The sequence below is a fragment of the Myotis daubentonii genome, chromosome 6 (assembly GCF_963259705.1).
Source record: "Myotis daubentonii chromosome 6, mMyoDau2.1, whole genome shotgun sequence".
NCBI lineage: Eukaryota > Metazoa > Chordata > Mammalia > Chiroptera > Vespertilionidae > Myotis > Myotis daubentonii.
In genome coordinates, this window is record NC_081845.1 from 31,838,069 (window position 1) to 31,858,227 (window position 20,159).

General features: G+C 36.4%; 1 protein-coding gene across 1 annotated transcript in view; it reads left to right on the top strand.

The window, feature by feature from the left end:
- Nucleotides 1–20,159, top strand: part of ADGB (androglobin) — a 142,374-nt gene that overhangs the window by 21,127 nt on the left and 101,088 nt on the right. The window contains exons 4-9 of the mRNA XM_059700617.1: nt 638–709; nt 2,648–2,857; nt 9,406–9,545; nt 13,048–13,134; nt 15,128–15,411; nt 20,010–20,144. Of these exons, the coding sequence (XP_059556600.1) occupies nt 638–709; nt 2,648–2,857; nt 9,406–9,545; nt 13,048–13,134; nt 15,128–15,411; nt 20,010–20,144 (928 nt within the window). The remainder of the gene's footprint in view (nt 1–637; nt 710–2,647; nt 2,858–9,405; nt 9,546–13,047; nt 13,135–15,127; nt 15,412–20,009; nt 20,145–20,159) is intronic.

Sequence of the window (20,159 nt, forward strand, 5' to 3'; positions counted from 1 at the left end):
ATATGAATGCCATGAAATGGGAGTGTCATAAATTTGAATAAGTAGAACAGTTTTATAAACCATATTTTGTTCTTTTTAGAATACCTTATTTCTGAGAGATACACTTATACTAAAAATAAATTAATTGATTATTATTGATGATGCTTCCACCAACATTTATCATAATATTGCCATCCCTCTACCTCTACTCCCCCTGGGCACTGACTTCTTTTGATCCATCACGTTGGTGTGTGGACAGACAGAACTGGAAGCCTAGCTCTGTGGGGAAATCTTCAGATAGTGTTCTTCAAGTTTTAGTGTCTAGGCCCACCGTGAAAAATACATTTTATACTGAGACTAATTAAATATAGACATATATAAAGTTTAGACAAAAATTCTGCAAAATAGTAATGGCCTTTATATAAAATTTACTCTATTTCAGTCTACTCAGATAGATAGGTAGATGATAGATAGATAGATGATAGATAGATAGATAGATAGATAGATAGATAGATAGATAGATAGATAGATGATAGATAGATAGATCATTCTCTGGTTGTGAGAAATGAAATTGGGTTTGGCCTGTGGACAGTGCATGAGCTACATATCCTTTCTATTTTCTAAGGAATAATATCTTCTTTAAAATATTTTATTTCAGGTTCCAGTAGTTGTAAAGAATGAAACCACGTTTGACTTGTTTTCAGTAAATGAACATTTACTCTGCAGTGAGGTATGTACAGAAGCACGAACTAAAGCCTCATTGCAAAATGCCTTCCGGACCAGCTTAAGCAATCCCCAGTCTCACTTCTCCTTTGCTCACCTTTAAGATTTGGTATAACTGAGCTGTGAATACACTGGACATTCAAAGGGAAAGGGAAGCCCCTTTGAGTTCAGCATGCAAATTGTGGGAGTTGTTAGTATCAGCACTGCTTGTTCCCCTCTTCTGCCCAGGTACTGGCTTCTCACAATCTAGGGCCCCAGCCCTGGGCAAACTACGGCCTGCGGCCGGATCCGGCCCGTTTGAAATGAATAAAACTAACAAAAAAAGACCGTACCCTTTTATGTAATGATGTTTACTTTGAATTTATATTAGTTCACACAAACACTCCATCCATGCTTTTGTTCCGGCCCTCCGGTCCAGTTTAAGAACCCATTGTGGCCCTCGAGTCAAAAAGTTTGCCCACCCCTGACTAGGCTCTTCTCCTCCAGCTCCACTTGCCTGGCAATTGACTTAAGTTGTTCTCTGAGAGAGAGGTGGGTGTTACATAGTTTGATTTGCTAATGTGGGGGAAATCATGGGGTGCGGTTTGATTGCAACACCTCCTCTAAACAAGCCAGATATTCAGCACAGCAGTCCTACTTCCTGTGGGGATGCACTTCCCCACCTCCCCACCCTGCCTTTTATCCATCAGAAGCGGACTTGTTCCACTTCCCCAAGATAGTTATTTCAGAGACAGGGGATTTTTGAACGTTTTCTTTTAAGATCAGTTAGAAGAGTGGAGCATAGTCATTATTGATTCAAACCCTTTGTTCTTTCTTATGTTTAGTGTCTCAACAAAATTATCTCCAAATTTATGAATCTTAAACATATATAGACTTTAGCTTTTTTATTTTTCAAGAGAGGAAATTATAAAATAATATATAGTATTTTCATATATATAAGAAGATATCTGATTGGCCTATTTCAACTTTAACCAAAATTTAAGAAAGTTCCTAGATAAAGCAAATTAAGAAAAACATAAATCTTATGAGATCAGTTTCAAGTATTTAGTCTGTAAATACCAGTCAGTAAAACATGAGATGAATATTTCAGAAAAGCTAGTACTACTGAGGGTAGTAATGGCTTTCCTCAACACCCACTGTGACACATAGATTTCTTATGTATTGTTTCTATTACAAAGAAGGCTGAAAAATAAATAGTTTAGTCTACATTTAATAGATGAAAAACTGAAATTGATAGAGGCTGAAGTGACTTACTCAAGAACAGAAGGATTTGTAGGAGGATTTAAGTCCTGGTCTCTATTTCTACTCCAAAGCTCAGCTCCCCACTGGGCCTTCCTGCATGTTTTAACACTGCAAGTGGGAGTTTCACTTGGAGCATTTCTGCATCTATAGATCAACATATGAAATGAGTTTAGAGTATATTTAAGTATGTGTGCAATTTTAATTTTTTTCATGTCTCATTCCTTGTCTAATTAGTCCTATTGATAAGAAAGAGATTTTTTTTTCTCAAACTTCTCAACATTTACAGAGAAGTAGCTCCCTCATTTATAAAAAGTTAATTCCAAAGTAAATCACTGTTTTCAGGAGCATTCTCTCTCTCTCTCTCTCTCTCTCTCTCTCTCTCTCTCTCTCTCTCTCAAACACACACACACAGAATTCAAATGAAGGTCAATGTCAAATGGAGGTCATTGAAAGTTTACTCTGGAAGACAGACCTTAGCTAAGAGTATGTTTAATATTACATTTGTTAGCCTGTAATATGACAATACTTCCCCCAAACAAAAGCAAGACGTATGACTTTATTCTGTAGGTCAGAAATGAAAATGTGAACACATTATATATGAATTTAATATTATTATTGGAAGTAGGTTTTAAACTAATTTCTCACCTAAATTGCAGTGCCAACTGAAAATTAACTAATTAACACTAATGGTTTTCGTCTATAGTTGATGAGATGGATCATCAGCGAAATCTATGCAGTGTGGAAGATATTCAATGGGGCTATTTTGAACAATAGCTTTAAAGGGACTACAGGGGAGCCTCCTGTTCCCATCTGGAAGCCCTGGGAACACATCTACTCTCTGTGCAAAGCTGTGAAGGGTCACATGCCTTTGTACAATAGCTACGGAAAGTATATTGTGAAACTGTACTGGATGGTAAGTTCATGTTCGTGTGCATTGACGTTCATTTTCTTTAATATTGAAATATGTCTGCCTATGGGCTGATACCTAGGCGAATATAAAACGATGCAGTCTGTGCAGGATATCAATCCGGTAGCTAGTGGGGGGAAATGTCCTGCATTCGTAATTTGGGATTAATAAGAAACAGTTGTTTCTCCTGTGATACCAGTTCCCCGTGCCTTTTAAACCGGTGCTTCATGAACCAGTTTGTGGTTCGGGCAGGTAGGCTGCGCAGGCAGGTGGATGCACGGGGCTGTCTCCCTTCCTCTTTTCTCTGCGATGTGCTGTCAGGGTCATGAGCAGGAGGAAGTGCCGGAGCATGGTCCACTCCTCTCCTGGCACTTGCTGCTGTTGAGGAACCTGATCCCATTGTTTTGTGTTTTTTGGTGTTGTTTTTTGTCCTAAACTTGAGATTCGTTTTTATGTTAACAAACCTTACAGTGACACAGAAAGTTTTACCTCTGCCTAAAAGGAAGCCAGTGGGATAGTAAGAAGTACAAATAGAGAATCAAAAACCCCTCCGTTATTAGGACAAAGTAGACTTACACCACAGGTAGCAATGCTAGATTATATTAGACACCTTTGGGTTGTTCATGGGGAAATTTTTCTTTCTAAAGACCCAGAGTCCCAGGCAAGACCAGCTACAGGATTTGCTTGTTCAAAAATTGTTAGAAATTTCAAGGCAGTAATAGCACTTTAAACCAAATATGAGGCCCTTCTGAGCGTGGGGTCTTGTGTGAAAGGTCATATACCTATGAAACTGGTCCTAGTCACTGAGAATGTTCTTGTACATTGGAAGAGGTGGGCAAAGCATGAAGAGTTATACATTCCATTCTACATTTCTAGGAACATGACTTTTTCTTAATGAGGCCAAGCCATCCATCTGGCTGGGATATGGGACGTGGAAAGACCAATGCTTAGGAATTAAAAGGACCATTACAGTGGGAAGGTCAAAGTAAAGAAGACAAGTTTAGCTACTATTTTCCAAAATGGGATTTGGGGGTTTGTTTTTGATATTCACAGCAAGACAATAGACCTTGAAAGTCAAAATATTGTTAGAAAAGCCCAGCCTGTGTGACTCAGTGGTTGAGCATCAACCCATGACCAGAAGGTCACAGTTCAATTCCTAGTCAGGGCACATGCTTGGGTTTCAGGCTCAAGGCAGCCAATAAGTGATTCTCTCTCATCATTGATGTTTCTCTCTCTCTCCTCTCCCTTCCTATCTCTGAAATTAATGAAGTCATATTTTTTAAAAAGTTATTAAAAGAGAAATCAACTTCTTAAATTCTATTATCTATTTATTTATCATCAAGAGGTAGACTGTGCAGAGGTGTGAAAGGGAGGCTATGGCATTGAGAAAGTGGATTCCCAGTAGATAGTGTTGAGGGATGATGGAAAGAAGGTAAACAGGGGAAGAGTGAGGAGGTCAGATGTCTGGGCATTTGGCCCCCAGTTCTGCACATTCACCTAAACCTGACTTGAGATGGAGTTTGAAGGTATTAAGAATTTCAAAACAGCATCAGCAAAACATTAAACCAACGGTATTAGTTTCAACCTCAATCTTTCTCTCTCTCTCTCTCTCTCTCTCTCTCTCTCTCTCTCTCTCTCTCTCCTCCCCCCCTCCCCCCCCCGCTGTCTCTCTCTCTCTGCTTCCTGACATCCTTCCTTCTTTTCAAATTTCCTTCCAGACAGGGATCAACATTTATTAATACTACATTGCATTTTGCATAGAAAAATGTGATTTATTTCTCTTTAACTATACTGATTCCTAACTATCCCAAACCTACTTAGATTCAGACATTTTTTAAAAAAATGTATAGTTAACATAGTCAGTCCTTGAGGTCTCAGAGCCTCTCTATATGAAATTTAAAGTTCAGATTTTCATTCCAGTTTTTCCCATAAAGGTATTCCCATTATTTCCAGTTTGGATTCTAAGTAAACAGCATCAAGGTTCTTTGACACCAGCCAGACAAGAATGTACTGAGTAGCATAAAGAACAGCGTTACGAAACAGAGCAGTTTTCTCTTCTTTCACTGCAGTGATGACACCACTACTGGGATCTATACAGTCTGGTCATGTACTGTCCAATGTCAGCATTCTCATTCTTTTGGCTCCTTGAAAGAAACAAATTCATTATTGCTTTCCACTTGAAATATTCATTGCTCTTGGCAGTCATGCCATGATTGTCCCAATTCTTCCATTTGTCTCTGAATAAACAGAAAACACACACATTGGGACCAATAATTTTCCCCAGTTGCCATCAATCTATTGGTATAAAAAAATGTATTAGTTTTTGTTTCAGATTAAACTTTGTACTTTTTAAGGACAATATTATTGTAGAATTCAGTTTAGTTTTTTATAGATTTTTATGGAGAAAGAGAGAGAGAGAGAGAGAGAGAGAGAGAGAGAGAGAGAGAGAGATCAATTTGTCGTTACACTTATTGATGAATTTGTTGGTTGATTCTTATATGTGCCCTGACCAGGGATCAAACCTGCAACCTTGGCATGTTGGGAAGATGCTCTAACCAACTGAGCTACCCGGCTAGAACCTGAATCCAAAGTTTCTTAAACTGTGGAGGTGCAGAAAACCTTAAGTGCTTCCCATGGCCCAGCCCAGACCCCCTGAGTCAATCTCTGGGCAGAACCTGCAGTCTGCATTTGAAACAAAATCTCTCCCACTGGGGACAATTTTGTTGTTCTTTAAACCGTATAAACAAGATATATACCTTGATAAACTATTTTTCTAACATGCAATTACTTTTTTTACAAAATGTAAATTTTTAAATTCTTATTTCATTATTATTAACATTCTACATGTTTTTAGTAAAACAAATTCAAACACTGTTAAAATGTTCAGAGTACAAAATGAAAGTTCCCTGACTCTACCTATACAGACAATCACAGAAAATGATTTATGTATATCCTCCTAAACTTTTTTCCTTATAAACATAAGCAAACCTACTATATATAATTTGTAGCACCAATAATATCATGTAGTAGTTATTGTTCTGTAAAGTACTTTTTTCCTAACCATGGACATTTTTTTATGCCAGTTTATCTACCTTGTACTCCATTGTTTGAATACAACAATGACTACACATATTTTGCTAATTTCACATTGACAGACATTAATGGACCAGTGTTTCACCAATACAAAAATAATACTGTAAAATAGAATCTTTGCATATATAACTTTGCCCATTTTCATGACTATTTTTTTCTTGGATTTCTACATGTGTTATTAACTTTTCTGTCAAAATACACGCAAATTCTTAATGTTGATAAGTATACTTAGTTACTCTTTTAATTTGTGTGTACTTTATATTTTATATAATTGGAATTTAAGTCTGTTAATTTTTATTTATTTATTTATTTATTTTTATTTTTTGGTTTTTTTTAAATTAAATCTTTATTGTTCAGATTATTACATTTGTTCCTCTTTTTTCCCCCCATAACTCCCCTCCTCCCAGTTCCCATCCCACCCTCTGCCCTCACTCCCCACCCACTGTCCTCATTCATAGGTGCACAATTTTTGTCCAGTCTCTTCCCGCATCTCCCACACCCCTTTCCCCCCCAAGAATAGTCAGTCCATTCCCTTTCTATGTCCCTGATTCTATTATAATCACCAGTTCATTCTGTTCATCAGATTATTTATTCACTTGATTCTTAGATTCACTTGTTGATAGATGCATATTTGTTGTTCATAATTTGTATCTTTACCTTTTTCTTCTTCTTCCTCTTCTTAAAGGATACCTTTCAGCATTCCATATAATACTGGTTTGGTGGTGATGAACTCCTTTAGCTTTTCCTTATCTGTGAAGCTCTTTATCTGACCTTTAATTCTGAATGATAGTTTTGCTGGATAAGGTAATCTTGGTTGTAGGTTCTTGCTATTCATCACTTTGAATATTTCTTGCCACTCCCTTCTGGCCTGCAAAGTTTCTGTTGAGAAATCAGCTGATAGTCGTATGGGTATTCCCTTGTAGGTAACTGAGTTTCTTTCTCTTACTGCTTTTAAGATTCTCTCTTTGTCTTTTGCTCTTGGCATTTTAATTATGATGTGTCTTGGTGTGGTCCTCTTTGGATTCCTTTTGTTTGGGGTTCTCTGTGCTTCCTGGACCTGTAAGTCTATTTCTTTCACCAGGTAGGAGAAGTTTTCTGTCATTATTTCTTCAAATAGGTTTTCAATATCTTGCTCTCTCTCTCATCTTCTGGCACCCCTATAATTCGGATGTTGGTATGCTTGAAGCTGTCCCAGAGGCTCCTTACACTATCTTCGTATTTTCGGATTCTTTTTTTCATTTTGCTTTTCTGGTTGGGTGTTTTTTGCTTCTTCGTATTTCAAATCTTTGCCTTGATTCTTGCGCTCCTCTGGTCTGCTGTTGGGAGTCTGTATAATATTCTTTATTTCAGTCAGTGTATGCTTAATTTCTAGTTGGTTCTTTATCACAACATCAAGGGTCTCATTAGATTTCTTGAGGATCTCACTATATTTATCGGCAGTCTCACCAGTCTTTTCGAGGGTCTTACTAAGTTTATCGGCGGCTTCTAGACAGTTCTTGAGAGACCTTAAAAGTGTGGTTTTGAACTCTATATCCTCCATTTCTGTCATTTGTGTCCTCTTTCTTTGTCTCCGCATTTTTTATGCTTTCTTGGTTTACCCCCTTGTGGTCTTTGTGCGCCGCCTTGTTGTAGTTAAGCCTTGATTGTTGTAGGTAATACTGGGGGTGGATTTGACCTCCAGGCCAACTGGCTGTGAGAATCAGCTGTGTCTTCAATGGGAGAACTTCTGTCCTCTAGAGAGGTGCTAATCTAGCCTTTGCCTGAGGCTATCCCGCAAATGCCTCTGTGTAAGGCTTGGGCAGGGCGGGTCCCAGGGGATCAACAGGGCGGGCGGAGCGAGCAGTTATGGCTGCTCTCAGTCCTGTCCCCCCAGAGGCTCTGCCTCTCAGAGTCCCAGCAACCGCTGCAAACCTCGGAGAGAAAGCTGCCCTCGAGTTCCGATCAATGCCAGACAGTCCCGCTTCTCCTGTTTGAGTCTGGGTCCCCAGAGACTCGCCTGGAACTGGAGCTCAGAGCCTGAGACTCCCTCCCGATTGAAACAGACAACTGTGCCCTCAGCCGCCAGCCCGCTCCGCACGCACCTCCGCATTTTCTGCACTGCGCCTCCTCTGAGTCTCAGTATGCTTTTCTCTTTCCTTCTAGTTGTAGAATTTCCCCTCAGCCAGCCTTCCTGTGGGTCTGGGTGATGTCCATTCCATCTTTTAGTTCTAAGTCTGTTAATTTTTGAGGGGGAGGGATTTGTCTCCCTTTTCCTGTCCTTCTGTGAGTTTCTTGGACATTTTGTAGGATTCCATTTTGATTTATCATCTATTAGGAAAGAAAGAAAAAGATATATAACCATTAAACTAGCCAATATAAGTTTAGAGTTACAAGTGTCATACAAAGAAAGCATTTTTTTACTCTATTACTCCTATCTACCTGGGGAAAATATACTGTTCCTTGACTTTTAATTTCAAATGCCTCCTTCCTGTGAAGACATTAGCAAAATTAGTTATACTTTCTTTTCTGGTCCTAGAGCACTTTGAACATATGGAATTTCATATTGTTTGCATATACTTCTTTCCTTGCTAAACTATAAGAATTCAGTGGTATTGGCCGTGTGTTATGTCAGTCTTTGGATTCACAATGCTTATATCACTGCTGAAAATAGTCACTGGGTAAAGGAAGAATTCTATAATAAATTCTGTATGTAAAACCAACATTAACAAAAAACTTGGAGTTCATAATCATTAATGCTATCATTGCTTCAAACTTTTAATTATGAAGGAATATGCATATAGGTAAATGTATAATGATTATATTAAATAAGGTATTAATTAACTTCATGTTAAAAATTAGGTCTTTAATTACAAGTGGGAGTAATATGATCATTGGAAGCATAAGATCACTGAGCTTAATAAATAATAATTACTAAAGTTACATTTAGATAATTTTTATTGTGACTATATTAAATTATTTAATTATGCTCAAATTCATTCATGGTTATATATGCTTTGATTCTGTTATTTGAAACACTTTAATTTACTGCATTATGTAGGATGGGACATCCAAGGATATGCTTACCAGACCTCATAAATAAAGACAGATGCTTATGTTTGTCCTTATTTGAATGCACTGTAATTACATTAAGGAAAATAGTAAGCCCAAACCCTCAGCCAGAGTAGTATTAAAGACTAGTATGTCTCTATTTATATGTAAGAAGTTAAAATAAAATTATAAAACAAAAAATATGAAACAGTAAATAATAATGTCAGTAGTATACAAGGTGGGGCAAAGTAGGTTTACAGTTGTTTGAAAAATAATAGAACAATTAATGAATAATAATCCAAGAATAAACTCTGTATCACATATAATTACAAACCTATTTTTGCCCCCCCCCCCCCCCCCGGCCCCTTTATAATGATGTATGAGTGAAAAGAACATAAATCATGGATGGTATATTTCTTTCTTCTCATTTTTAGGGTTGCTGGAGAAAGATAACCGTTGATGACTTTATGCCTTTTGATGAAGATAACAATCTATTGCTTCCAGCTACAACTTGTGAACTTGAACTCTGGCCCATGCTTTTGTCTAAAGCTATCATTAAGCTGGCAAATGTTGAGTATGTAGAAAGTGGAATTATCACTCACTTGTATAAAAACAAAAAGGCAAACCACAGTAAAAACAACAGTACCACATCTATATTCCACAGCTTTATTTTTTTGATTCATTTTTAAAAACTTTCTTTTCAAACAGTGTAAATTTTCTTATGTAAAAATGTATAGGCCAAAGTCATTAATTTGAAGTATTGGGTTAGCCAGCAATCAAATAAAATTCCCCCCAGTAAAAGTATTCAAGAAAACTATTCTATACTCAATGCTCTCTATGAATGGAAGGTCAATCACAGAAATAAATGCTTCAGCTTAAGGGGAGAAAGAAGTTGTTTTGTGGAGGACAATACTGGCTCATCCAAATACTGAATAATATGCTGGGATCCAGTTAAAGGGTTAATTCTGTCTATGCAGCAATAATGTGCTAATTTTGAAAACCCTGAACTGTTTTGAAGGATGCTCCTCATGCTGTTGATAACATTGGTCCCTTTTAATACATTCATGGTGTTAACTATTCATATTTCTTCGATATCCTTATGAAATCTGCTTGCATCCTGCATGCTTGTGCACTAGCATAGATGAGGCATTTCTGTTTATTCTCTCAGATTCTGTGTGCAGAGACCTGTGGTCATTCCATCTTGGCCCTAGTGACGCAAACAGGCTTAGATGCTTGAGCTGCCAATGCATGGTTACTTTGTGCCTTTGCTTGGTGGGAGAATGCTCACTTCTCCTGCACCAGCTTGAATTTGACACCCCCCTCCCCTCACAATGTGTCCTAATATCTCAGACTTCAACAGAACACACTACAGGCTTTAACAGATAGCATCTGCCATTTGCTCAAAGCCCAGCCCTCTCCCTTTCTGTAAACACAGCAAGATCAGTCAGAAGGCAGGCCTGCTCTTCCTGGATTTTCTTGAGCTCAGCTTCCTTTTTCTCCCCCAAGGCTAAACAACGAAACCACTCCTCCTGCCAGCCTCTTCATCCCCCCCTTTCTCTTAACAACCCTCCATTTCCTATTGGGAATTTGTTTCACCCGGCTTGCAGCGCTTCATTTCAATAATTTAAAAGAACAGACTTATCCCATAATTTTTTTTGGTGTACTAGGACACACTGCAGTTCATGTGTGACAGTTTGCATGGATTTACAGGTTTTTATAATCTAGTTTTCATAAAACTGACCCTAAAATTTAAAAAATATGGTGATGCTACTAATCTCTCTAAAGTATGAGATTTCCTCAAGTTTTCTCGTCTGTCATTCAGAGCAAGAGAGAGACCAGTGTCAATCTATTTATTAATTAGTAGTAAATCTTTTAAAAAAATATTTTATTGATTTATTTACAGAGAGAAAGGGGGAGGGATAGAGAGTTAGAAACATCGATGAGAGAGAAGCATCGATCAGCTGCCTCCTGCACACCTGGGTATGTGCCCACAACCAAAGCACACGCCCTTCACCAGAATCGTACCTGGGACCCTTCAGTCCCCAGGCCAACGCTCTATCCAGTGAGCCAAACCGGCTAGGGTGTAAATCTTAATTTATGTTTTATTTTCTATAAAAATAACTCTAAGGCCCTAGCCAGTTTGGCTCAGTGGATAGAGTGTCAGCTCAGCTCATGGACCCAAGGGTCCCAGGTTTGATTCTGGTCAAGAGCATGTACCTAGGTTGCAGGCTTAATCCCAGCCCCAGTTCTGGTTGCATGTGGGAGGCAATCAATCGATGTGTCTCTTTCACATCGATGTTTCTCTCTCTTAGTCTCTCTCCCTTCCACTCTCTTTAAAAATCAATCATCAATGGAAAAATATCCTCGGGTGAGGATTAACAAACAAAAAAATAATTTAAAAGTAATTCTAAGTTCAAAAAATTTTCTTTCTGTAAAATAAATACTCATCCTATATCTTTCTAGGTAGCTGAACAATACTAAGTATTCACATTGGTGACAACTATGTTTATTTTATTTATTTATTTACTTATTTATTTACTTATTTATGTATTTGTTTTTTATGTTTATTTATTAATCCTCACCACAGGATATTTTTTCCATTGATTTTTAGGGAGAGTAGAAGAGAGAGGGAAAGACAGAGAGAAACATCAATGTGACAGAAACACATCAATTAGTTGCCTCCTTCATGAGCCCAGACCAGGGCCTGGGCCGGGAGGACCTTGCAACCGAGCTATCAAACCCGGGACCCTTTGGTCTACAAGCCAATGCTCTATCCACTGAGCCAAACAGGCTAGGGCTATGTTTGTTTATTTTGAAAGAAAATAATGTTCCTAATGTTCCTAATTGTCAAACCTCACTTGAAGTTCTGAGAATTAAAGCTGCAAGGCCAGTGAAGCATTAAAGGCATGACCTGAATAAATGGAGTAGCATTTTGTCTTTCTTAAAGCTATAGTTCAATAGAATTTTCTAGCAACTTGAGTAATAAAATTATTGTCATTTTTAAATAATAAATAAATCCAGCTTGGAAATAAAGGATCAGACTAAATGTAAGACATTTCTTAAGCTTCCAAATATAATGGTACAACTTATATTTGTCTACACATTTTTCTCAGATTATATTTATTGTCATATAAGTTTTAGCTTTCTACATTAAACATTAATATTTAGTAGTTGTTTCAATATCACTGTGAGATATGTAAAGGAAAAAACATTATTTCTATGAGGCTTTTACAGTCAATTCTTAAATGTGATTATCCAAAGAAGAATTTAGACTAAACTATGAATTATCTCAATAGATACTTGTTATCTTTGAGATATGTAGACACATCAATCCATCTATCATTACCATATGGTCAACTAAAGCTATGATTCCTGGGCAGAAGAGGGATTTGCCTGTTGCTGTAAATGGACTAATCTAGTCAGAAACAACAACAACAACAACAACAAAACCCAAAAAACAAAAAACTAAAATGAGAAGAGTGACATTTGGTCAATCACAATGCCATTTGATTTTATCCTATGGTGGCAAATCCACTGGTTTGTATAGGATAGAAGAGCTGTTTGTGGTTTCTCTGAAATTATCTAATAATTTAATTAAGGATGTCTGATGCCCATCTTGACCTGCCATATATGAGACTGACAATACATAGCTTCATAGGCATCTTAGAATACGTACTAAAACCAGAAACATAAAATCACTGTTCTACTTTTAAAAGAACATGATAATATATTAAATATATAAAATAATATATTATCTGTATATATTTTAACATATATCACATGTATGAATATGTTTTATGTGTATGACAGTAGTCTTAATTTATGTCTTTTAAAAATAAAGCTTATAATCATGTTTTGTAAATAGATGTGACATTTTATCATTGGATCTACTTAAGTGCTTTACCAAAACAAGTAATCAGACTATTGGAATAATATTTTCTTGTGCTATAATGTTTAACCAGTATGACCCCTACATTCATTATTATATCACTATTTAATAGAGATTCCTACTTCTTATATACATCTCTGTGTTTTCAAATTTTATTAACTATACTACTGTGCATTTGCTTCTTTAGCATCCATGTAGCAGAGAAGAGAGAGCTGGGAGAGTCCACCATTATTCATGCACTTACAGGATGGTTACCGGAAGTCATTCCTCTCCAGTAGGTTTGACCATTAACTTTCTTGTGCATTTTTTTTCTTTCTCCCCTTGTAAAGTTTCTTTAACCAAAACATTTGTACTTTTTAAGGAAATTTCAAGAAAAGTTACATTTTATAAAAATGTTGTGGAGAACAACATTTTATAGTTTTATATAAAATTCTTTGAGAATTTTAAGATAAATTCTGTTTCCTTACATATATATTGTAAATTTAGTCCTATAATATCTGAATTACAAATATTAAAATAATGTTATTAGACATTATGCACTTTAATATATTATTTCTAATTAAAAACCACAGTCCTGAAAAAATTATCTTATTTAACCATCCATATAACCCCATCAACCAGGTATGGATCATTATAAGTGACGAAACTAAAGCTCAGAGTGTTTGACCAAAGCTTTTCATATTGTTCCTAGAGGTGATAAAATTGGAATCTAAGTATTTTTGAGCATATCATCAATTCAGATGTTGATTTTTACAAGAAGATCAAAGCCACATACAGTTATCAATTTGCATCATCATTGATTGATCTTTGACTGATGTTACCACTCCTCAGGGTCCAGCTTAGAGGGGATTGAAGACAGCCCTCATAACTTGAATATTAGATAAATGATTTGCAAATATTTTCTCCCATTCTATAGGTTGCCTTTTCATTTTGTTGCTGGTTTCCTTTGCTGTGCAGAAGCCATTTAGTTTCATGTAACTTTCCTTTATTTTTGCTTTTGTTGCCTTGGTGTCAAATCCTAAACCTCATTGTCAAGACCAATGTCAAAGGTCTCACCACCTATATTTTCTATGGAAATTTTATGGGTTTTAGGTCTTATATTTAAGTCTTTAATCCAGTTTGAGTTGACTTTTATGTATGGTATAAGATAATGGCCTAATTTCATTCTTTTGTATGTGGTGGTTCAGTTTTTCCAGCACCATTTATTGGAGAGACTATACTTTCCACACTGTATATTCTTGGCTTTTATTTTTGTCATGAATCAATTGACTGTATATGTGTGAGTTTATTTCTGGGCTTTCTATTCTGTTTCATTGATCTATGTGTCAGCACTAAATAGAATGTTAGCTGTGGGCTTGTCATATATGGTCTTTACGCTGAGATATGCTCTTTCTATACTCAAGTAGTTGAGAATATTTATCGTAAATGGATGATGCATGACAAAGGGCGCATAAAGATGACGCCTGCCCTCCGGTCTGTGGAGAGAATTACAGTTGGCCCTTAGATGTTGTTTAATTATAAGCCTGCCCCTCAGGTCAATGCATTAAAATATGCAAGTAAGCCTCTTTCATAGAAAGTTTGCTGCCTCTGCACTGGGCTTGGGGTGGGCAAGTCTGCGGGAGCTTTTTAAGAACCATTTCTGAGGTTACAATGGCCTCATGGATGGGTTTTTGGACGCAATCCCCATGGGCTTTCAAAGCTAGATGTTTTGTGGGATCATTTATTAGGTGAAGGTCTTAAAAGTTTGGGTGTCAGATGTGAGTTTCAAACCCTTTGCACCTCAGGGGTAAACTCAGGGTTGTGAGTTCCCTCCAGTTGTGGGTCACCATGCTGGGTTTATGGCGATATTGTGTCTCAGTCTCTCCTACTTGCATCAATGTGGGTTCATTCTCATTCACCGGCTGTGTAGGAGCCACTCAGTTACTTTCCTCCCCCGCCCCCTACCCCCTAGAGGTAACTGTTTTATATCTACCTGTAGATTCAGGATAGTCATGGGAATGGATGAATTTCGGGTCCTCCTATGTCTCCATTCTGAACCAGAATTCCTTGTTTGGTCTCTTTCCATCAGCAAAACCCAGCACATCATAGGCACTCAATTAAAATTTGTTTAATCAGTGAATATACAATGGTGTTTTAAACTAATATTTGAAATTAACTATTGAAATTAGTCTTTTAAAATAGTAAGTTGATTTTTTTTCTGTCAGTAATTTCTTGATGTGGAGTTTAAATCTTAATTTGAAAATTAGTGTTGATGTGTTTTATCAAAGCCCACGATATATGGACAAAGTCTGGGAGCTCTTGAAAGAAATATTGCCTGAATTTAAGCTGACAGATGAATCCAACTCTGAGAGCAAAATAACAGAGGTAGATAGCAAATTAAAAGATGCAGGAAAAGAAGGGAATTACGGGAAAGAAGTGAAAGATGGCAAAGAAGTGAAAGATGGCAAAGAAGTGAAAGAAGGCAAAGAAATGAAAGATGGCAAAGAATTCAAACCTGAACCTTCAGTTACAACACTAAAAACACTTGAAAAAAGTGACAGAGTTCCAAAGGGTAAGACATTATATATCATACATTATTTAATATGGATATTGTATATAAATGCTTTACAAACACTGCTGAATTTAATGGTTCTTCATTGTTATTATCATATATTAAATGTTGTGGAATTAATTAAGATCCTTCCTAGATAGGATTTCAGAACTTCTAAGGGTATTTGCTACATGTTAACTATTGTTTCATATTTTACTCTCTTTAGAAATCAAAGGAAATTATACCATTTGATGATACTAAATTAACATAGTATTAATATAGGAAGAGACATTAAGTTTTCAAGTTTCATCAAATACATCTTTCTTATATATGTAGGGTACAATGAACCAAAATAGCAAGGGACAAAGTGGTCCTGTTTATTTTTTCAGGAAATGTGAAATGACCAGGGATTAGATGATGATTCATTGATTATTATTGTAAAGTGGAAGTTCAAATTTAAGAAGAAAAAGTTCTAGTTGTTTTTTTTTACAAGTGTAGGAATATTTATTCTCTTAAGGCAGGAAAGGTATTGAGTAATTTTTTATTTCTAAAATATTTTATATAGCTATGTAAATAAGCAATAATGATGGTTAAATATTCTAGAAAATACTCAGCTGTCTTTATATTTTGATCTTTCAAATATTTATGTTTTAGAAAATATTGACATTTAATCCAATTATTTCTTATCAGGGTCTTATCTACAGTACAGTGCATAGAAATTATTACTGTAAATGTGCCTCAAAAATATACCAAGACCAAGTGTGTGAGTGATATCTGCCTATCATAGGCCCTTTTTGAAATGACCTAATATGCACTAGTATGAAAGAAAGCAAAAAAAAAAAAAGCCTGATAAAATTTGTTTTATCTAGTATATCCCCAATTAATTTCAACGGACAAGCCCTTTCTCACATATCACAAATTAGCATTTATCTATCCACCCATTCATCTAGCCACCCATTTATCCAATATACAGTTTACTGAGTATAATTCCAATAAATGTTCCAGGGATTAGTGATGACTTGTTGAACAAAATCAGATAAGAAAGGTACTTCCTGAATCTTATTGTCTAGGGATAGAGACTAATAGTCACTTAAAAATTATAACCACTTATTAACAAATAAGCCTTAAATGGAAATGAAGGAAACTATGGGAGTTCATATAGGGGACCTAGTCTATGGTGTAGGGAAAGAATTTCCTAAGGAATTTTGAGCTGATTTTGCAAAGATGGGGGCTGTGGAAGAAAGAGCATTCTAAGTAGAGGAAATAGCAGCTATACTAGTAAAGGCTATGAGACAGTAGGAGGAATGACAGTTTGGAAGACCTGGCAGAAGCTATATTTAGCTAGAAGAGGAAAGGATGTGAGGATTAAAGGATGGTTTGAGAAAACCTGGAGAAGTAGGTAGGAGAATGATCACATAAAATCTTCTAGGTTGCCATAACCAGTTTGGTTCAGTGGATAGAGCCTCGGCCTGAGGACTGAAAGGTCCCAGGTTCTGGTCAAGAGCATATACCTTGGTTGTGGGCACATCTCCAGTAGGAGGTGTGCAGGAGGCAGTTGATCGATGTTTCTCTCTCATCGATGTTTCTAACTATCTCTCTCCCTTCCTCTCTGTAAAAAATCAATAAAATATATATAAAAAAGAAAATAAAATCTTCTAGGTCATGTTAAGATTATTGATCTTTATCATAAGAAAAACTGACAGCTAATGAAGAACAGACTAGAATCTGCATGATCTAAATCACATTTTAAAAACAATAATATGGTTTTTTGAAAAGAAAAGACCTCAGGGTGAGGTCGGGACCTTGAGGTTTGGTGACATGACTGTATATAAAAAAACGGTTTGGAGACTCTTGTACCAACTCATGTTAGAGACAATGGTAACTGGGAGTGGGTAGTAGGGTAGTAACAGTGAATAAGGTGAATAATTTGAGAGATATTTAAAAAGTAAAAAACATGGTAGCTGAAATGGAGATGATGGTGGATACTGAAAAACGGATGGCTTTATGAGGAGAGATCATAAAATGATTTTGAACATATTAAATTTGAGATATGCTATGAGTTCCAGGGTGGTAATACACGTTTTGGAATCATTGACAAATGCATGCTAAGTTTGCATTTGGTAGTCTCAAGAAGACGGCATAGAATAAGAAGACGTGGCTGCCTGAGACTGAGCTTTAAAGAAACGAAGCATCTGAGAGCCAGGAACACAATGATGATCTGGCAAAGGAGGCTACGGGATGGCCAGAGAAGCAGGAGGGAAACCAGCAGAGCATGGTGCTACTGAAGTCAAAGAAGGGAGTTTCAAGAATCAGAAAGATAGTCTGTGCCCAATAGTGGGAGTTGAAATACGGTGGGAACTTAGATTTCCCTGTTGAATGTTGTGATGTGAAGGTCGTTGGGCACTGGTGGAGGATGGGAGTGGAAGGCATATTGAGAGTGTTAAGAAGTAAGTGCAAAGTAAAATAATGCCCAAACAACCCTGTTAGAAGTTTGTGAACAGGAAAGCTACAAAGAGGAACCGGACAGGGAGTATGTGGACCTACATGGGATACTTATGTTTTAAACTATTGAAGGAGAACTAAGTATTTTTAAGTGAGGACATGAAAGAATCCAGCTGAGATTACAGCAATAGTGTATGTTTCCTGAGAAGGCAGGAAAAGGAGGACAGGTGGGAGAGGTTGGACCCATCTAGGGGAGCAGGCGCTCCTCCATTCTACCAGGTGGGTGCATGCCACGAGAGAGGACAGGCACAAATGTTGGTGGGTGAATGGGTGACATAGGGAGAAGCTGAGTGTTTCTGACTAAAGGCTTCTATTTTTCTCTCTATATAAGTAGCTTATCGATGAGCCTAGAGTGAGGTGGAGGTGGAAGATGAAAGTTCTCATGGCGATTTAAATTAGATGTAGCAGAAGTTTGCAGAACTAGGGAAAGGTTATCTCCAGTAGGACTCAGCTGGTAACTTTACCTAAGGTGATATTTGCTAGGTGGATGGCATGAAATGGCAGAGGAGCAACACATTTGGGTAAACACACACTGTTGTATATTATCCAAATTGCTATGCGAAAGAGTGATTTTTTTCTATTTGTGAGGTTTATTATAAATTATATTTTCTGAATTCTGAGTAGGAGCTTGAAGGCTTTAAAGTCCTATTTTAAAATCATACATGAAATTATATATTTCTACCTAAAATTAATTTTATTGAGTGAAATCAAATATTTATAGAAACCCAAGGTGTAAAATTTGATAACTTGTATTTATACTTTAGTTTCCTAGTTATATGTCTCCTCCTGCACCTAAAGTGATCAGTTATCTTCACTTTTGTATCTCGCATAGGTGCTAAATCTACTATCAAAGCTAAGATATAAGACAGGTGTACATTTTAAGGGGAGGAATAGTGCAGGTTGTTAATGTCACAGTTTTTATTGATGCAAATTGAAAAAAATAACCTGATTACAAATTTAGCAGGTGATGAAAGAATAAAAAGGCAGAAATCTGATTTTTTGTTTCAGAATTGAATTGACTTCATTAGGGAATAAAAAATCTTGGATTTTTAATTTTCAATCTTTACACTAAATTTTTTTCTTTTTAAATTAGAAAAAATAATTACAGTTTGCATTCAATATTATTCTGTATTAGTTGCAGATGTACAGCATAGTGGTTAAAAATCAGGTACTTTACAGAGTGGTCCCCCGATATTTCAGACACTCACGTGACCCCATACACAGCCATCACGATATTATTGACTGTATTCCCATGCTGTAACCTACATCTCCATGACCATTCTGTAACTACCAATTGGTACTGCTTAATCCCTTCACCTTTTTCACCTAGCTGTCAGCCCCTCTCCCCTCTGACAACACCAATCTGTTCTCTGTATCTTTGAGTCTGTCTCTATTTTGTTTGTTTATTTTCTTCTTTATATTCCACATATAAGTGAAATCATATGGTATTTGTCTTTCTCTGACTCATCTCACATAGCACAATACCCTCTAGGTCTATCTAAGCTGTCAAAAAAGGTAAGATTTCATTCCTGTTTATGGCTGAGTAGTATTCCGTAGTATATGTATATGTACCATACCTTTTATTTATTTTTTTAGTTGAAGGCGAATGCGTTTTATAGAAATGTAATGATGAATGAAAATTCAAAAGGTGCATATAGTTCTGTGTGTAGGGTGTGATTAAAAAAGTCATTTTGGCCATAATGTATTGGGTTTGGCATTCAGTTTTCACCAGAAGATATTCTGGAGACAGCAGGCTATATTTTCTTGAGATGTAGGGCCCCAAATAAAAAAGATCTGAAAGGTCTCCACATTTAGAACTCAACTTTAAGAATATGATTGGTTGTACTTTGATTTTTTCTTTTAAAATGAGAAAAATAGTCTGTAATTTTATATACAAAAATCATATATCAAATTATCACCTACATTGAACATAAAATGATGTGTAGTCAATAATAAATAGTGCTGCAGGTCTTTCACAATACACATTGATTTTCAAAATTTTGTCTTGCTTTATTTTAATGTTTCTAATTAGAGGTGAATAGTGTTTGAGGGAATTTGTGGCTATTGTGTTTGAGGTTTTATAATTAAAAGATTTATTATGTTTTTTAATATGTTAGAGAAAGCAGATATAAGAGACATTGGGAAGAAGAGGAGTAAAGATGGAGAAAGGGAAAAGGAAAAATTTAAATGGTCGTTTCATGGTTCCAGACCCTCATCAGAAGTCCAGAACTCTCTGCTGTCTCTGTCAGACTGTAAGCGCTCAGTCT